The sequence below is a fragment of the Mobula hypostoma genome, chromosome X1 (genome assembly GCF_963921235.1).
Source record: "Mobula hypostoma chromosome X1, sMobHyp1.1, whole genome shotgun sequence".
In the NCBI taxonomy this organism is placed as follows: domain Eukaryota; kingdom Metazoa; phylum Chordata; class Chondrichthyes; order Myliobatiformes; family Myliobatidae; genus Mobula; species Mobula hypostoma.
In genome coordinates, this window is record NC_086128.1 from 8,079,894 (window position 1) to 8,099,342 (window position 19,449).

Consider the following 19,449-nt stretch of genomic DNA (forward strand, 5'->3'; position numbering starts at 1 on the left):
TTGAATGCACTTGACTTGAATTCATAAATTTTATTGAAATCAGAGTAAAATATTGGAAAACTGATCAGGTTTGAAGTGAAAAGGGAAATTGATCATCCAGTTAAATGTAAGAACTACATCTGAGATTTTCCTTTTCTGAATAATTCAGTTATAGATTCAAGTACTGCATTTACAATGTACAATCTATCTTTTCTTACCAGAGGTACAACCAATTTTAACCTTTAACTTAACAACTTCAACAAGATTGTATCTATTTTCAAGCGACATAAAATCTGTTTCTACAAGGTGATTCTTTAGTTTTGTTGTTAATATCCCTGTAGCTCAGCAATTTTCAGGTCAATGCATTTGGCACAGTCAAATGTTCCTTGGGGACCAAATAACCTTGAGAAAGAGGTTTTTGGTTGAGGTTTTCCAAAAATTTATGTTTATGAAATTTATGTTAATTAATAGAATGAGTGGATGCAGTCAGGCTAATTATAGAAATTACAGAGGAGAAGTAAAGAAAACAGAAAAAGAGGTAAACAGTGCATGAAAAAATAATTTAAACAAATGTAAATCCAAAATTATTTTATATTCATATAAACAGAAAAGAGAATGTGAGTGCCAATCGGAGATCAAAAGAGAAGTCTATCGATGGAAAGCATGGCTGAGTTATTAAATGAGTGCTTTCATCATCTTTACGAAGGAAATAGATGTTACCGGAACCTTACTCAACAAAGAAGGATGTAGCGGAATACTATAGGGACTGAAAATTGATAAAGCAAATTCAGTTGTACTTAAAGCAGATGAGTCACTACTCCACATTGGATATCTCCTAGATTGCTGAGGGAAGTAGAAGAGAAAATTGCTAAGCTACAGGGTTGGTGTCTCACTACTGAGGAATTGCACAAGCAGTTGAGAGCTAAACTCTGCAGCTACAGGCCAGATAGACATCAATGGTGAAGAAAGTTCTTAATTTAACAAGTTTGGATTAATTATGGAAAGCGAGCATAAGTTATTTAAGACCAACTGTATTAGATTAACGTGATAAAGATTTTTTGATTAAACAATAGAGTAAGCCTGGCAGGGAAAAGAAGTTCATGTATTGTGTGTGGACTTGCAAAAGATGTTTAATGGCATCCACATAAAGGGCTCGTCTTCAAAATTGAATAAAAGGGACCAGAGTGTACGTGACAGAAAGCTGAGCAGTGTTGAAAGGTTGGTTTATTTGGGCTTGGAGAGAAGTATACAGAGGATAATCTAAGTCAGTGTCAGGACCACTGCTTTTCCTAATATATATTTATGACTTGAACTTGGATGTATGTGACATAGTTTCAAAATTTTCAGATGACATAAATCTTGGAACCATAATGGACTGTGAGGTGATGGAATAGATTTCATGAGAATACAGGTTTCTTGTGGAATAGTGAGCAAAATTTTGCTGAGAATATCAAATTTTACATATTGGTTGGAAGTGGTTCTAGGTTGAGCAGAGAAGCTGGGCTTGTGGTTGAGATGGAATGTAATAGAGGTGTTTGAAATCAGGAAATATTTAGAATAGAGTTGAGACTGAGAAACTGCAACCACTATTGAAAGAGTCAAGAACCAGAGAAACATGTAAATGGACCAAGCATAATATGAAAAAAAAACTGTATACATTTAGTGTTCAGGGTCTGGAATGCATGGCCTGGTAGTAGTGAAGGAAGATTTAACTGAGGCATTGAACGCAAATCTGGCTGAATACTTGAAAGCATTTTCATGGCTATAAAAAAATTTAAGGAGGTTGGTTCTTGCAAAGAGTAGCAAGGATAAAATGACCTTGTTCTGTGCTGTAAATTTTTTGCATTTTCTGAAATCACTTAGCACAGTATGGGTTATTAATGCAACATCTACACTAAAAATGCAGTGAAGAATTATTACCTGAAACAATCTAATAATTGAGTATATCCTGCATAAAGGAAGATGGTTGTAGTTGTTGAAGGTCAATCATCCAAGCCCCAGGACATCACTACAGGGCCTTTAAAGACTGTCCCTAATCCAATCATCCTCTGCTGCTTCATCATTGACCTGCCTTTTATCATTAGTTCAGAAGTAGTAATGTTTGCTAATGACCACACTATATAAATTCCATTTGCAACTCTTTAGGAAATAAAGGAAAGCCCACCAGTTTGCAGAAAGAGTTTACCAGCACACAGCCATGGGCTGAGAGGTAGAAAGTCACTCCATAAAGGTGACAGGCACTGCCCATCTTTAAAAAGAACCTAGCCACCTACACTTGACATTCATTGACCTGCCTTGCTGACTCCCTCGCCATAAACACCATCAACGTGGAGCATTTTGAGCAATTTTTGTCTGCTTATCTAAGAAAAGATATGCTGGCATTGCAGAGGGTCCCGAGGAGGTTCATGAGTATGATTCCAGGAATGAAAGGGCCAATATATGAGGAGCATTTGATGGCTCTGGACCTGTACTCACTGGAGTTTAGAAGAATGAGGGGGGATCTCATTGAAGCCTGCTGAGTATTGAAAGGCCTAGATAGTGTGGATGTGGAGAGGATGTTTCTTATAGTAGGGAAGTCTAGAGCCAGAGGGCACAGCCTCAGAACAGAGGGACGTCCATTTAGAACAGAGAAGCTGAGAAATTTCTTCAGCTAGTGGGTGGTGAATCTGTGGAATTCATTGCCACAGGCGGTTGTGGAGGCCAAGTTATTGTGTGTATTTAAAGCAAATGCTGATAGGTTCTTAATTAGTAAAGTTATCAAAGATTATGGAGAGGAGACAGGAGAATGGGTTTGACAGGAAATAATAAATAAGCCATCATCAAATGGTGGAGCAGACACAATGGGCTGAATGGCCTAATTCTGCTCCTAGAATATGCCTTATGGACAAGTCATTTAATTGCCAAGGTTACAGAAGTAGGACAGAGATTAGATATACTGCAGTGAGTGACTCACCTCTTGGCACTCCAAAGCCTTTCTACTATCTCTAAGGCAAAAGTCAGGAACCTGATGATTTATTGTCCACCTGCACAGCTGAATGTAACTCCAACAACTCTTAAGAAGCTCTGCACCACCCAGTGTAAAGCAGCCTGCAAGACTGGCAGCATACAAATGACCCTAACTGTTCATTCCCTTCACTGCCCTTGCTCCATGACTGCAATAGATACAAAATTCAACAAAGTTAATCATCTGTTGAGTCAAGAAGATTGGAAAGTACTGAACTGAAACCAGAAATGCTTTTCCTCAAGCTCCCAGGATGAACCAAGCGAGGGACAGATAAGTAAAATAATAAATAATCAAAATCTCAGGAAGATGCTTGAAGGCTTATCGGTTGTTTCATGTAGAGCAGTGACCATTTTTTTCCTTTTTGTGTTTTCTTTTTTGGCACTATCAGGTGTTCAGTTGTTCTTGTAGTTAATTATTTTTAATTGAATTATTGAAATTCAATATATAATTGCTCTTTTATTGTTCCCACAGTGCGCTTTGCACCATACAGACCTCCAGACATCTCTTTGAAGCCACTTTTGTTTGAAGTGCCCAGCATCACCACAGATTCTGTGTTCATTGGGCGTGATTGGCTCTTCCATGAGATTGATACACAGTTAAAGTGTGGTAACCCCAGTGTGAACAGAGGCGTGGTGATCATTGGGAATATTGGATTCGGGAAAACAGCTATCATCTCAAGACTGGTCGCCCTCAGCTGTCATGGATCTCGCATGAGACAGATTGCATCTGATAGCCCACATGCTTCACCAAAGCGTATGTACTCAAGTATAACTACTTTTCTTTATGTGCATCTCTAGGGATGGAAAGAAAGTTTCATCCTGAAAACCTACAGTATGTATATTTATTTTATGGTGACACAAGAGACTCCAGATACTGGAATCTGGAGCAACAAACAATCCGCTGTCGGATCTCAGGAGCACCATCTTTGAGAGGAAAGAAATTGTCAAAGTTTTCAGTGAAACCCTACATCAGGACTGAGATGACCAGTATAGAGAGGAGAAAGGGGGCAGCAATAAAGGACTCTGAGGTATTTGGTGAACTGAGGAGTGGTGCAAAATGGCAGGAAAGTAGTGCCAGGTAAGTGGGGTAGGGGAGATGAGAGGGGCTGGAGTTGGGACTGTGGCACTTGAGTAATAGATGCCAACAGACGGGGCGGGGGGGGGGGAGCAGTTTAAAAACAAAATGATAAGTGGAGACAGGGAGAAAAAAAAAGGGAAAGCCGACAGATGAGGAAGATGGGAGGATGGGAGACAGCAAATGGAGGGAGAAGCGAGATGAGCAGGAACACCAAGTGCTACCAAAGCTGGATTCAAATCAGTAAAGCAGATGAGAATTGGAACCATTAGAGGTGAACGACAGTTGGAACCAGATTAGGGGTGAGGTATTGGGAGTCTGTGTGAAGTGAGTTAAGAAAACCAGGCTGGGTGGAGGGTGGGAAAGGAATACAAAAAATGTGAGGACTAGAGGATCAGAAGGATCCCCATATATGGCGTGGGGAGAGAGAGGAAAGGGCGGGGGGTGGTTAAACATAAAATTGAAAAACTTCGTGCCACTGTCATCCTTCCATTCCCTCTGTATTGCAGATGTTAGCACTTGTCCTTGCACCTCCTATTTCACTATCATTTGGGGACTTAATCAGATGTAGGTTCATATGCATCTCCAACTTTGTCAAACTGCATTTGGTGATCCCTATGCGGCCTCTTCTTCATCGGCGACTATTTCGCAGAAACTTGCGGTTTAATCTGCAGTGGCTATCCTGAGCTCTGAGTTGCTGACCATTACAACTCCCCTTCCCATTCACACATTAACTTGTTCACCCTGCTGCTAGGATGAAGCCCAGCACAAACCGGACAAGTAATACTTTGTATTGTGCCTAGGTAGTCTACAACCCACTTTTGTCCCCTTTCCCCTCATGGATCCATCTACCCACTTCACACATGGGGTCCCTCCATCCCTTCTCCTCTAATGGTTCCCATTCTCACTTCCTTTATTTACTTACTAATCTATTTTACTTACTTTACTGATGTGAATCCAGCTCTGGTAGTGCTTTGTGTTCCTGATTATCTCCCTCCAGCAGCCATCTCCCATCTTTATAATACTCTTTCCCCCACCTTGCTCCGACTGTTTGTTTCCCTTTTTCTTCTCACTGTCTACCTCCATCTATCATTCACCTGCCACAGTCTTCCAACTCCAGCCTCTCGCATCTCCCTTACCTGGCACTTCTTGCCTGTCATCTTGCACCCTTCCTCTGTTCACCAATTACCTCAGAGTCCTTTCTTGCCGCCCGCTTTCTCCCCTCTATCCTGGCCATCTCGCCTCTCCACTCTCAGTCTTGATGGAGGTTTTTGACTGGAAAAGTTGACAATTTCTTTCCTCCCACATGCGGCTTGACTTGCTGAGTTCTTTCAGTAGATTTACAAATGTGAGAAAATCTGCAGATGCTGGAAATCAAAGTAACACACACATCTCAGTGTGGTATGGCAATTGTCCTGTATCGGACCACAAAGCACTCCAGCTTGCGGTGAAAACTGCCCAGCGGATTATCAGCACCCAATTGCCCACCATTGAGAACACCTACCATAAACGCTGCCTGGGCAGGGTGAAAAACATTATCAAGGATGCTCTGTTGTGATGGAAATGAGACAGATTCTTTGGGTCTTAAAGCCAAGGATTCTGGACACACAGTTTTAACAATAAGGAGTTTATTTACAAGGGGAGAAGAGCTTGGGGACAACACAAGCGGCTACAATATTCGCACAAACGCGCTTAGAATAGACAAGCGTGGGAAAAGTCAGGTCAGCAGTACAATACACGGGAAAACAGTGTGGGGACAGAGTACAGGTACATATACAAGCAAGGGAAAAGTAACTACGATACCTGCCACCCCGTGACTATGGGCAGGCACGGCTTTCTGCTACAGGGACAACAATGAACGCTCCCAAAACCCTATTCAATGCACAACTCACCAACAGCAGAGTGGTACCTCAGAGATGGCAAAAACGAGAGCAAGCCAAGCACATGTAGCACCCTTTATATGTCAGGGGGCTGGAGGGTCCAGCCCAGGTGATTCACGGGGGGCTAATGGCTTGGTGCTAGACGGGTTAATCCAATTAAGGTGGCCAATGGTTAAGTGTGCATTGATTAGTTGGAAGGGGTGAAATGTTGACTGGCATGTGGTGTGCCTTCCAACCAGGTAGAGGGCAGTGCTGAACCGTGACAAGCACAGCTCTCTGGATACAGCATCTCACCCTAACCATGGACTTTTTACTCTCCTTCCATCCAGTAGGCGCTACAGGAGCCTCTGCTCCTGCACCAGCAGGCACAAGAAGAGCTCCTTCCTTGAGACTGTGACCCTGCTGAACCTCGCTTCACAGCGCTAAGCAGTATTGCACCCATATTGTACTGTCTCAGTACTTTTATAATTGTGTGCTGTAGCACTTTTTATTCGCAGTTATTTTGTAAATAACACTATTCTTTGCATTTCTGGTTAGACGCTAACTGCATTTCATTGGCTTTGTATCTGTACTTGGCACAATAACAATAAAGTTGAATCTAATCTAATCTAATCTAAAATGCTGGAAGAATTCAGCACGCCAGGCAACATCTATGGAAAAGAGTAAACAGTTGATATTTCAGGCCAAAACCTTTCAGCAGGACTTCCCCAGGTGTTATCCATACAGGTCACCAAAGCCATGGTTGAACCTTGGATTTTGGAGCTGTGAGGCAGCAATGCTCACTGTGGTGCCACTCGGCTATCCATGCATCATTAAAGAAAATAATTATGCCTTAAGGTTTGTCTGCTTTTTCTCCTATTGATAGAAAACTCTTGACCATTTGGAGACCTGATGTGTACTGTTCTATTTAGAAATGGATTAGAGTTAACCAGAAATGTGTTTTTAAAAAATAGTCAATCCTGTCAGTTGGTCAAATGTAGGATTATAAAGTAAATGTTTGAAGTTGTTTCTCGATGATTCAGCAAAAATCTGCCACATCTGGAGGGAACCTTGCAGTTGAAATTCTGAGGGGAAGAAGGCTGATGCAGCAGACCAAATGATACAGTAGCCAAATTCAGGACATGTCTGTGATTCCAGATCTTAGAGTTGCTTTAGTGTAGCGTATAAAGGAGAAATGGCTTGGATACTGAGTGCCTTACCAACTGGCAGCAATTTACCATAAGGCTGAGATAGAGCCAAATGCTGTCTCTACATCTGCAATCTTTCAAGATAGCAGGAATATCTAAATGTCCAATCTAGCTTCTGTTATTGTTGGATGGTGAACTTACTATGTGTGTGAGTGTGCACTTGTTTATCTGTGTACTTGCAAGAGGCCCACCAAGTCCTGAAAACTTTTGGTTGAGTTGAAGTGATTACAGCCACTCAACTCCTTTCCCATTTTGTGGCTCTAACTATAAAAATAATTTCTTGAAATATAGGTGGAAGGTACTCTATCCCCTTTATGTTTCTGTCTGTTTTAATTTGCTGACTAGTAAAGTACTGTAGATGCTGGAATTATGAGAGAAAAACGGAAAATAGTAAAAGTACTCAGCTGATTGTAACATTATATTGCAACTTTGCAAGGCACTGGTAAGGCTGCACTTGGGAGTATTGTGTGCGGTATAATGTTGCTCAGAAAACCCACGCATTCCACAGGGAGGATGTACAGAAACTGCTTACAGAATGGCACTGAAATTGAACTCCAAATTCCGGAACACCTCCGAGCTGTTATAGATATAACTGTTATAGTGCTAACTGCTACGTTATTGTGTCTGAAGCTCAGTGCCAGAGGTGGTGGTAGAATCAGATGCAGTCATTACATTTAAGAGGTATTTAGACAGACACTTAAACAGACAAGGCACAGAAGGATATGGTCCTAAGGATATGTAACTGGGATTAGTGTAGATGGGCAAAAAGCTTGTTATACAAGGCCGGTCGAAGGGCCTGTTTTTGTGCTACATAACACTATGATTCCCATAATTTTATATGCCTCTATCATGTCACACCTCAGCTTTCTTCACTCCAGGGAAAATAAACTGAGCTTTTGCAATCTTTACCCAGTCCATGCAACATACTGGTGAATCTCCTCTGCATTCTCTCCAGTGCAAACACAGTCTCCAAATACAGTCTAACAAGTGTTTTGTAAACTTGTAACATCACATCTCAATTTTTATATGCTATACCCCAACCTGTGAAGGTATGTATATTTTGCCACCCTATCTGTGTTAACATTTTCAGGGAATTATGGTCCTGAACCCCATGGTCCCTCTGTTTACAGTCATAGTCATAGTCATAGTCATACTTTATTGATCCCGGGGGAAACTGGTTTTTGTTACAGTTGCACCATAAATAATTAAATAGTAATAAAAACATAAATAGTTAAATAATAATATGTAAATTATGCCAGGAAATAAGTCCAGGACCAGCCTATTGGATCAGGGTGTCTGACCCTCCAAGGGAAGAGTTGTAAAGTTTGATGGCCACAGGCAGGAATGACTTCCTATGACGCTCTGTGTTGCATCTCGGTGGAATGAGTCTCTGGCTGGATGTACTCCTGTGCCCACCCAGTACATTATGTAGTGGATGGGAGACATTGTCCAAGATGGCATGCAACTTGGTCAGCATCCTCTTTTCAGACACCACCGTGAGAGAGTCCAGTTCCATCCTCACAACATCACTGGCTTTACGAATGAGTTTGTTGATTCTGTTGGTGTCTGCTACCCTCAGCCTGCTGCCCCAGCACACAACAGCAAGCATGATCGCACTGGCCACGACAGACTCGTAGAACATCCTCAGCATCGTCCGGTAGATGTTAAAGGACCTCAGTCTCCTCAGGAAATAGAGACGGCTCTGACAGTGCTTATCAATAGTGCTTAGTACTTTACCATTTACTGTGTACATTCTGCTCTTACTTGATTTTCCAAAATGCATCGTCTCACACTTGCCAGAATCAAATTCCATTTGCCAAAGTTCTGCTCAACTTTCCATCTGATCTCTAGCACACTGTAGCCTCAGACAACCTTCCTCGCTATCCACATCATCACCGACTTTTTTGTCATTGGTAAACTTGCTAAACATACCTCCTATGTTGTTAATATGTATCACAATAAACAAGGGTCCCAGCACCTATTCCTGTGGTGTACCACTAGTCACAGACTTCCGATCAGTAAAGCATCTGCCCACCACTATCCACTGCCTCATATTACCAAGCCAGTTTTGGATCCAATTAGCTTGCTTGCCTTTGTTCCCATGTGTCTTAACCTTCTAGACCAGCCTACCATTACGGGACCTTTCCACATGCCATATTAAAGTCCATGTAGATAATGTCTACTGTCCTGCCCTCATCAATCTTCTTTATCTCCTCATTAAAGTCAATTAATTAGTGAGATAGGATGTCCTCCGTATAGAGCAAAGCTGACTATCCCTGATGAAGCCCCCAGTGTTTCCAAATGCATATAAATCCTATCTCATTGGATTTTCAATAATAATTCCCATACCACGATGCAACAGTCACCAGATTTTAATTACATGGCTTATCTCTGCTGTTTGTCTTAAAGAAACAACATTAATTATTCTCTAGACTTCTGGAACTTCACCTGTGGTTAACAAAGATGCTGAAATATTTGTCCAGGCCTCAGCCATAGTCCCCCTTGTTTCCTGTAGCAACTTGGGATATATCTGATCTGACCCTGGGCATTTTTTAACTTTAATGTACCTCATGCCAACTAACACCTCCTCTTTCTTAATACTGACCTGTTCAAGATCATTATTGTTCCCTTTCCTGAACTCCCTATCTTTCATCTCTTTCACCGTAGTGCATATAGATGAGAAGTATTCATTTAGGATCTTGCCCACATCACCTGGCTCCACACACAGGTTACTCCTTTGGTCCCTAAGAGCAGTTGTCCCCAACCACCGGGCCGCGGACCGGTACCAGGCCGCGAAGCATGTGCTACCGGGCCGCGAGGAAATGATATGATTTGGTGATATGAAATGATATGAGTCAGCTGCACCTTTCCTCATTTCCTGTCACACCCACTGTTGAACTTGAACGCATGCGAGATCATCAATTGGTATAACCTACAACTACTAGATGAGTAGAAAACAAACGTCGCTTGAGAGTTTCTTTCAAAGAGGTGGAAGAGGACATAAAAGGCCTAACGATGATGATAACGCAGAGACAGCTGAGGCTGAGACTGCAAAAAAAAAAGAAAACTTCCTTCAACAGAAAATATGACGAGTCGTACATAAAATATGGCTTTATTGCGACTGGTGACTCGCACACTGTGTGTGATATGTGGAGACAAGTTGAAAAATGAGGCAATGAAGCCCTCAAAACTGCTTCGGCACCTTGAGTCCAAGCACCCTGCACTTAAAGACAAACCCGTTGAGTTTTTTGAGTGGAAAAACGTGAGCAAGTGGGTCAGAAGCAAGTGCTGAGAGCCACCACTTCCACAAATGCTGTTGCTCTGAGAGCGTCGTACTTAGTGACTAGCCTTATTGCTAAAGCTAAGGAGCCTTTCACTGTTGGTGAAAAATTGATTCTGCCTGCTGCCAAGGAGCCAACAAGATGGCACAGCAAGTTTCAAGGAGAATCGATGACAGAGCAGAGGATATCGAAGCACAGCTGTTGGAACGGCTTAACGAGTCACCATGATATGCTATCCAGGTCGATGAGTCTACCAATGTCCACAAGGCAGTGCTGCTGGTTTATATGTGATATATATTTCAAGACGATGTGCAGGAGGATATGTTGTGTGCACTGTCGCTGCCAACTAACACAACTGGGGCAGAACTATTCAACTCTTTGAATGGCTACATGTCAGGCAAACTGGACTGGTCATTCTGTGTTGGAATATGCACAGACGGGGCTGCAGCTATGACTGAACGGCTGTCTGGTTTCACTACCTGAGTCAAAGAAGTTGCTCCTGAATGCCCGTCTACACACCATGTCATACACAGGGAAATGTTGGCTAGCTGAAAAATGTCACCTGATCTAAACAGCGTATTGAGTGATGTTGTTGAAGTTATCAATCACATCAAAGCAAAAGCCCTTAACTCACGTCTGTTTGAGCAGCTTTGCGAGGAAATGGATGCAGAGCACAAACACCTTCTCTTACACACTGAAGTCAGGTGGCTATCAAGGGGGAGAGACCTGGCCAGGGTTTTTGAGTTAAGAGAGCAGCTACAGAGATTTCTTTCAGGAAAAAAGTCACCACTGGCAGCACACTTCAGTGACGAGGAGTGGATAGCAAAACTCGCTTATCTGTGTGACATCTTCAACCTGCTCAATGAACTCAATTTGTCACTTCAGGGGAGAATGACAACTGTCTTCAAGTTGGCAGATACAGTGTCTGCTTTCACAGCCAAACTGGAACTGTGGGGACGGCAAGTGGACAGGGGCATATTTGACATGTTCCCAACATTAGCTGGGATTTTGGGAGAGACTGAGGCTGCACTGTCTTTCTCACAGCTGGTTCGTGATCACCTAGCTTCGCTGTCGACAGAATTCGAGCATTACTTCCCAACCGCAACTGACCCAAGACGTGCAAAGGAATGGGTCCGTGACCCATTTGTGAATGTCCCTGGTGAATCATCCATGTCAGCGCGGGAAGATCAACTCCTCGAGCTTGCAAATGACAGTGGGCTGAAAAGTATGTTTGACATAACATCTCTGCCGGCATTCTGGATCAAAGTCAACGCTGAATATCCTGAGATAGCCACAAAAGCACTGAAAACGTTGCTTCCATTTCCAACATCATGTTTCTGCGAAGTGGGGTTTTCTGCAATGAATGCAACGAAAACTAAATTGTGGAATAGACTGGACCCCCTTCGATTATCGCTGTCTCCCATTACCCCTCAATCGGACAGTCTTGTTGCAGGGAAACAAGCCCAGGGCTCCCACTGATTCAGCAATATTGGTGTGTTGCAGTGATCTTATTTGTTCATACGAGGAAAGTATGCGCTGTGTGTTCCTCCTCCAGCTCCTCATAATCTATTGAAATCAGCCTTCCCTCATTTCAGGACCTTCACTGGAGGGATCAGTCTTATCCCTATGCATAACTGCCTTGAATCTTACAGAATTATGGTCACAGTTCCCAAAGTGTTCCCCCACCAACATTTCCACTACCTGCCTAGTTTCATTTCCTCAGGTCAACTACAGCTTCGACCTAGTAGGACTATCTATATATTATCTCAAAAAATACGTAGATACAATTATCAAATTCCACCTTACCTAAGTTCTTTTGCACTGAGCAGTCCGAGTCAATATACTTTATACTTTATTGTCGCTAAACAATTGATACTAAAACGTACAATCATCACAGCGATATTTGATTCTGTGCTTCCCGCTCCCTGAATTACAAATCGATAGTAAATATTAAAAATTTAAATTATAAATCATAAATAGAAAATAGAAAAATGGAAAGTAAGGTGGTGCAAAAAACCGAGAGGCAGGTCCGGATATTTGGAGGGTACGGCCCAGATCCAGGTCAGGATCCGTTCAGCAATCTTATCACATTTGGAAAGAAGCTGTTCCCAAATCTGGCCACATGAGTCTTCAAGCTCCTGAGCCTTCTCCCGGAGGGAAGAGGGACGAAAAGTGTGTTGGCTGGGTGGGTCGTGTCCTTTATTATCCCAGCAGCACTGCTCCGACAGCGTGTGGTGTAAAGTGAGTCCAAGGACGGAAGATTGGTTTGTGTGATGTGCTGCGCCGTGTTCACGATCTTCTGCAGCTTCTTCCGGTCTTGGACAGGACAACTTCCATACCAGGTTGTGATGCACCCTAGAAGAATGCCTTCTACGGTGCATCTATAAAAATTAGTGAGGGTTTTAGGGGACACGCCAAATTTCTGGAAGGAAATATTGGGACAATTCAAATTCCTCGCTACTTTAACCCTATTGCTGTAATGGCAGCAAAGTGATTGCCCCTCACTTATTCCTAAATTCTACCCATATGATTTCATTGATCATTCCCTCCAGGACATCCTCTGTGAGTAGTGCCAGTATGTTTTTCCTAATCACTGACAATTCCTCCCCCCACCCGCCACGCCACACATGCTTTTGTATTTACAAATCCAGCGCGGAACATGCTGCCCAGCAACCCACCTATTTTAACACTAGCCTAATCACAGGACAATTTACAAAGACCAATTAACCTACTAGCCAGTACATCTTTGGACTGTGGGAGGAAGCTGCGGTTCTCTGTAAGGTCTGAGACCGCTATACCTTAGAACATTCAGCAGCCAGTGTCCTGCCTTCCCTTCCCTCAGCCATGCTTCTGCAATTACAGTGACATCATGATTCCAAGTGCTGATCCATGCACTTACTCATCCAATTTACCTGTGAGGCCCTTTGCATTAAAGTAAATGTAGTTGAGCCTGCCTGCCCTCCCATGCCGCCTAACTGGCCTTAGTCTGATCAGGCAGTTTGATTTATCCGCTACATTTTTCTTCTTGGCTGCCACACTGTTAACTGTGTGTGCTTCCCACCTCTTTGCCAGATTAATTTAAACCCTCCCTGCAAGGGTGCTGGTCCCCTTTCCTGTTTAGGTGCAACCCACCCTTTTAGAATGAAAGATTGTGAAGCATATCAACTGAACAGGGAGCGTCGGGGAAGGCAGATTACCACTGGAAGAATGGGGAGTTGAATCGACTCTGGGGCTTGTGAATTTAGTAGGGAATTAGATGTGGTAGAACAAATTTTGAGGAGGATCTCATTGGTCTACTTAAATGCTCTTTAAAAATGGAAAGAAAGCATTACAATGATATCTTGAAATGAACCAGAAAGTTTAATTACTGTTGGAAACATGAAGTAATTTCTTCACAATGTGCACCTTGGCTTCCTTAAAAATGGTGCCAGACTATTTCCATATTTAGTGTTTGAGTTTCTAGCCTTTTTTGTGCCAAAAGAAATGAGATGTTAAATGGTCCATCTTTTCCTGATAAGTTATTTTTCTCTGCAGTAAAGTAATAATTTCATCTTGGCAACTTAGCAGAAAATTATGCAGTAACCTTGGGATTTTTGTTCCAAAAGTTGAACTGGTAAATCATTTGAGTCAAGGAACTTGAAGAGGAATGGATGGTACTATCTGTACATGGGAAGTTACTGAACAAGTCTGGTATCTATTTCTTCATTGCATGACCATACACTTAAGCCTGTTCTTTCTTTCTGAACTAATTTTGGCCAGGTCAACTCTTCTTGGAATTATTAGTCTGCTTCTTGTTTTCTATGCCTTATACCTTGGTCTTTCTTGTTTATTTCCATGGAGTGGAAAGCGTTACGTCTTAATATAACTCATGTTTAAGAAAACAAAATGCCAAGACAGCACAGACGTTAGGAGATGAAAACCAGTTGGAAATAAAATAAAAGCAGCTGTTAGTAAAATACTGTACATCTTCCAAACTGTTCTGTTGTTTCTTTTTTTAAGTAAGATCTTGCAGTTAGTTTCATTACCAGATCAGTATAAGCCGTGTAACAAAGTCAAAGCGATTGAAGATAATCATACATTCTTTTGAGATAAAAGAAGTCACAAATTCTAATCAGAGACTGACCATTAGTAAAATGGTCTGCATTATGACACAAGTTTCTTTTTACCGTTTGTTCAATGAGTAGAGAAATTTTGTAGACACTTTCCCAAACCTGCATAAAGCATTCTTAGATTTATGAATGAATAGCTTATGGGGTTACACCAGGGGCACAACAGGCTGCCTTGTTAATTAAGATAGTCAATTGTTGACTTTTGGAAGAAACATGTTTGCTCCAAGAAAAAGATCCAGTTTTTCCTACTTCCCTTCTATTTTGAAGGCATTAAATTCGCGCAACATCCTTAGTTAACCTAACAATTGTCAATTTTGACTTTAAAAAATTGTGAATTTTTCCCTAGTGCACAAGAACATTCTCCCCCCTGCTCCCTCATCTAAGCCTCAGGAATTTCAGTCTGAAGAGATGAACTGAAATAATGAACTAAAGTATTTTTCTATTAATCACTTCATAATTGCAAGCTATGGAATGTAATTGGAGTTATTCATCTGCATAAGGGTTTAATCAAAAGGATAGGAAGATATAGAATTTTGAAGTGTGTGTATATAACTTGAGGTTTTGTTTTAAATTACTAGATAGTGCAATGTATTTAATAAAAGACAATTTTGGTTTATTTTTATATTAGCAAATAAAAATATTGCTAATTCTGTATCAAAGAGAAGAACAATAACTACTGCATTTATATTACGTTAACTCATCAAATGCTGTTGTTAACTTGGTGATTTGATATAGGTTGAGGTCTCAGACTGCTAGAGAAGGTGTGTTTCACCAATATAAAATTGAAATGGGTGGAGACCGTCTCCTACAGGTGGCCTTACACTTCAGTTATGGTGTGTCGGGGAATCAGAAGTTTGAGCTAACGAGTTACTCTAATGCTTTAGTCTGATTTTGGTCAGAAAAATCTATTTTGATTCTTTTTTAGGTTGCTTAAAGAGTAGTGGAGTATTGTAGGGAAACAGGCCCTTCAGCCCACCAAGTCTGTGCTGACCACCTGCCATCCATTTTTCACTAATCTTACATTAATGATATTTTCTATTCTCTCCACATTCTCCTGAACACACTTCAGATTCTATTGCTCACCCACACAGTATGAGCAATTTACAGTGGCCAATTAACTTACAATTTTGCATATCTTTGGGATGTGGGAGGAAATTGGAGAACACAGATAAAACCACAGAGAAAGCATGCAAACTCCACACAAACAACACCAGAGATCAGGATTGAGCCTCGGATGCTGTAACTGTGAGGCTGCAGCTCCACCAGCTGCACCACTGTGCTACCCTTTGACCCCATGGTTGATAAACTGAAGCTATTTTGTTATAACTGGTTATTTCCTATTTTGACTTAATTTTCTTCCATAAAACATGTTTATTATTTGTTTAGTCTAGGTATCTAAAGGTGAGATTGAGTTAATCACTTGAAGTGATAGCTGCCTTGCCAGATAGCTACGTGCACGGTAACAAATCTTAGTGCATTCAAGCTTACTAATGCGTGGGCCAACTTGTAAAAATAACTAACTGTCAATCAAAAATATTGGCAAATGGGTAGGACAAGGGTTCAATCAAGATAAAAATGTTGAAATGTTCCAAATTAAATAAGCAGAAATTTTTTAAATAGTTAAGAAAACATGAGTTGTAAGCCTCTAACGTGAAGCTTGCTATGGAGTTGTGTAGTATGCCAAAAGAACATGTGAGTTCAACGTGAGTGTACGATATGCTAAAATGATTTATGCCCTTCAGACCAATTTTCCAACTTAGCTACCTTTCTCACTCACTTTTTGTATACCTCTCTTGGTCAGTTGAGGATTTTTAATTATTATTTTCTTTCATCACCATTAAGTTTTGTTAGCAGAGAAATTCATCTGTATTTTATCAAAATGAGTCATAAGGTTCTGTTTAGATTGAGGGAATGGCAAGCCAGTAAATCCTTCTGGGATTTTAAGAGAAAAGATAGATATTTAAAGTTTCACATGACAAAGTTGATAAACACTGGAGAACTTCTGACTGAAATGGGAATATAATTTCCTTATTTACAAATGACAATGCCAAGACCCAAAAGGTGACCCAGTTTCTCAGGATAATGTGGAATGGGTTAAAATTGCTGACATTGAAGAATGTCCACATCTCAAATATTCGAGTCATAGAATTGTACAGCATGGAATGAGGCCCTTTGTGCCATGCATGCCCATAGTGACCAAGGTACATTGGTTAATCCCATTTTCCAGCACTTGGCGCATATCCCTCTTGTCATTTATATGCCTGTTCACGTACTTCTTAAATGTTTCTACAGTACCCATGTGAACTACTTCCTCTGACAGTTGGTTCCATATATCTACCACCCACTGTGCTTAAAAACAAGCTGCCCCTCAGGTTCTCGCCTCTCACTTTAGATTTACGTCCTCTAGTTTTTGATTCCCCGTCGCTGGAATAAAGACTGTTTACCCAATCTGTGGCTCTCATGATTTTATATACCTCTATGAGTTCACCATTCCTATGCTTCAAGGAGTAAAGGCTGAGACTATCTACCTCTCCCTATGACTCAGTCCCTTGAGTCTTAGCAACATCCTTGCAAATCTTCATTGCACTCCTTCAATCATATCATTCTTATAAAAGGGTGACCAAAACTGAACATAATACTCGATATGTGGCTTCACTAACATCTTGTGCAATCACAACATAACTTCTCCTAACTTCTATATTCAATCACTGACAGATGAAAGCCAGCATACCAAAAGCCTTCATCACTGCCCTATCTACCTGTATTTCCACTTTAAGGGAATCATGCACTTGTTCATCAAAGTTCAAAGTAAATTGATTATCAAAGTACATATATGTTACTGTATACAACCCTGAGATTTGTTTTCTTGAGGGCATACACAGAAAATCCAAGAAGCATAATAGAATCAATGAAAGACAGCACCAAACAGAATGGACAGGCAAACAGTATGCAAAAGACTGTACAAATACAAAAGAGAAAAAAAAGTAATAATAATAATAAATATACAATTAATATCAAGAGCATGAGATAGTGAGTCCATAAGTTGTGGGTACAGTTCAGTGATGGGGCAAGTGAAGTTATCCGCACTGGTTCAAGAGCTTGGGTGTTGAGGTGTAATAACTGTTCCTGAACCTGGTGTTGTGGGTACTTCAGACCGTCAAAGCCAGAGATTAAAGATATTGGTGAACACACCAGCCAGTTGATCAGCACAAGTTTGTAGTAGTTGGCCAAGTACCCCATCTGGGCCAGAAGCTTTCTGTGGGTTTACTTTGCTGAAGGATGCTCTCATGTCAACCTCAGAGCTCAAAGACTAAAATCACAAGGTCATTGAGGGCTGTGGGAGTTCATGAAGGTTGTTCCATGTTTTGATAGTCAAAGTTAGCATAGAAGGCATTGAGCTCCTCTGGGAGAGAAGCCTTGTTGTCATCTATGTCATGTTTGCAAGAGTTAATAGCATTCAAGCCCTGCCACAGCTCTTGAGCATCCTTCTGTGATTCAAGTTTGGTCTGGAATTGCCACTTCACCCCATGAGATGGCTTTCCAGAGATCATACTTGGGCGTCTTGTATCTTACTTGGTTGCCAGACCTGAATGCCGCTGATCTAGCCCTTAGCAGATTGCGGATCTCATGGTTCATCCAGGGCTTCTGTTTGGGGAAAATAAAGTCTGTGACAACCATGGTGTATTCATTCAGATCTTTTGATGAGTCTTTGAACACTGATGAGGCCCAGTCCACCATCTCGAAGTAATCCCGTAGCTGCTCCTCTGCCTCCCGCAACCACTTCTTTGTTATCCTTGTATCTGGAGTCTTGCTCTTTAGCCTCTGCTTGAATGTAGGTAGGAGGAGGACAGCCAATTGATCAGATTTCCCAAAACCTGGTCTGGATATGGAATAGTAGGCATTGCTTAACTTAGCATAGCAGTACTCTAGTGTGTTGGAACTCTTGGTGCTACAGGCTACGTGCTGATGACAATTGGGCAAAGATTTCTTCAAATAAGCCTGATAAAAGTCTCCAACTATGATTTGAAATGTGTCGGGGTGGACTGCTTCTTGTTTGGTAACGGCAGCACTTAATACCTTGAGTGCCTGATTAATGTTGGCTTTTGGCAGCTCTTGTTCCCTCTGTTCTACAAAACTACCCAGGGTTCTTCCATTCAGTGTAAAAATCCTATCCTGATTTGTCCTTCCAAATTAACATTTTGTATTTATCTGAATTACAATCCATTTGCCTTTCTTCAGTCCGTCTACTCAGTCAATTAAGATCTTGCTGCAATTTATGATACTTTTAATTGCAAAAGAACTTGCAGATGCTTTGAGAATTACTGGAAGCGGTGATCTGAAACTCACCTGTAGAGCCTGAAAAAATAAGTTTATGTAAGAAGTGGTTTTATATCACATATCTGCAACATCATGGTTTTGATGTAGCAGTTCAAGTTGATAGGAAAAGTTAGACAATGTGGTAGCTTCCATTGATAACGTCCAACATCCAACTTTGTTGAGTATCTATGTCAATTCATAATTACTAAAGAGAGATAGAGTAGAAGGACTAAGGTATCTAAACTTTAATTAGATTATGATTTATATTAGGGTTTAAATTCCTGATAACCAAATGGTCTTAAATGGAAAATCCTACAAAGATGTGGATATGGATATGGCCCAATCAATCACGGAATAAGCCCTCCCCGCCATTGAGCTCATCTACACAGAGCGCTGTCACAGGAAAACAGCATCCATCCAGGCCATGCTCTCTTCTCACTGCTGCCATCAGGAAGAAAGTACAGGAGCCTCAGGACTTGCACCACCAGGTTCAGGAACAGTCATTACCCTTCAACCATCAGGCTCTTTCTTGAACCAGAGGGGATAACTTCACTTGCCCCATCACTGAATTGTTCCTACAACTATGGACTCACGTTCAAGGACTTTTCATTTCATGTT

At 41.4% G+C, this 19,449-nt stretch overlaps 1 protein-coding gene across 6 annotated transcripts in view; it reads left to right on the forward strand.

Moving 5' to 3' along the window:
- LOC134340122 (protein TANC2-like) overlaps positions 1-19,449 on the forward strand; it is an 828,834-nt gene that overhangs the window by 638,110 nt on the left and 171,275 nt on the right. For all 6 annotated transcript variants that reach the window (XM_063036995.1, XM_063036994.1, XM_063036997.1 and 3 more), the window contains one exon: positions 3,455-3,736. In XM_063036995.1, the coding sequence (XP_062893065.1) occupies positions 3,455-3,736 (282 nt within the window). The remainder of the gene's footprint in view (positions 1-3,454; positions 3,737-19,449) is intronic.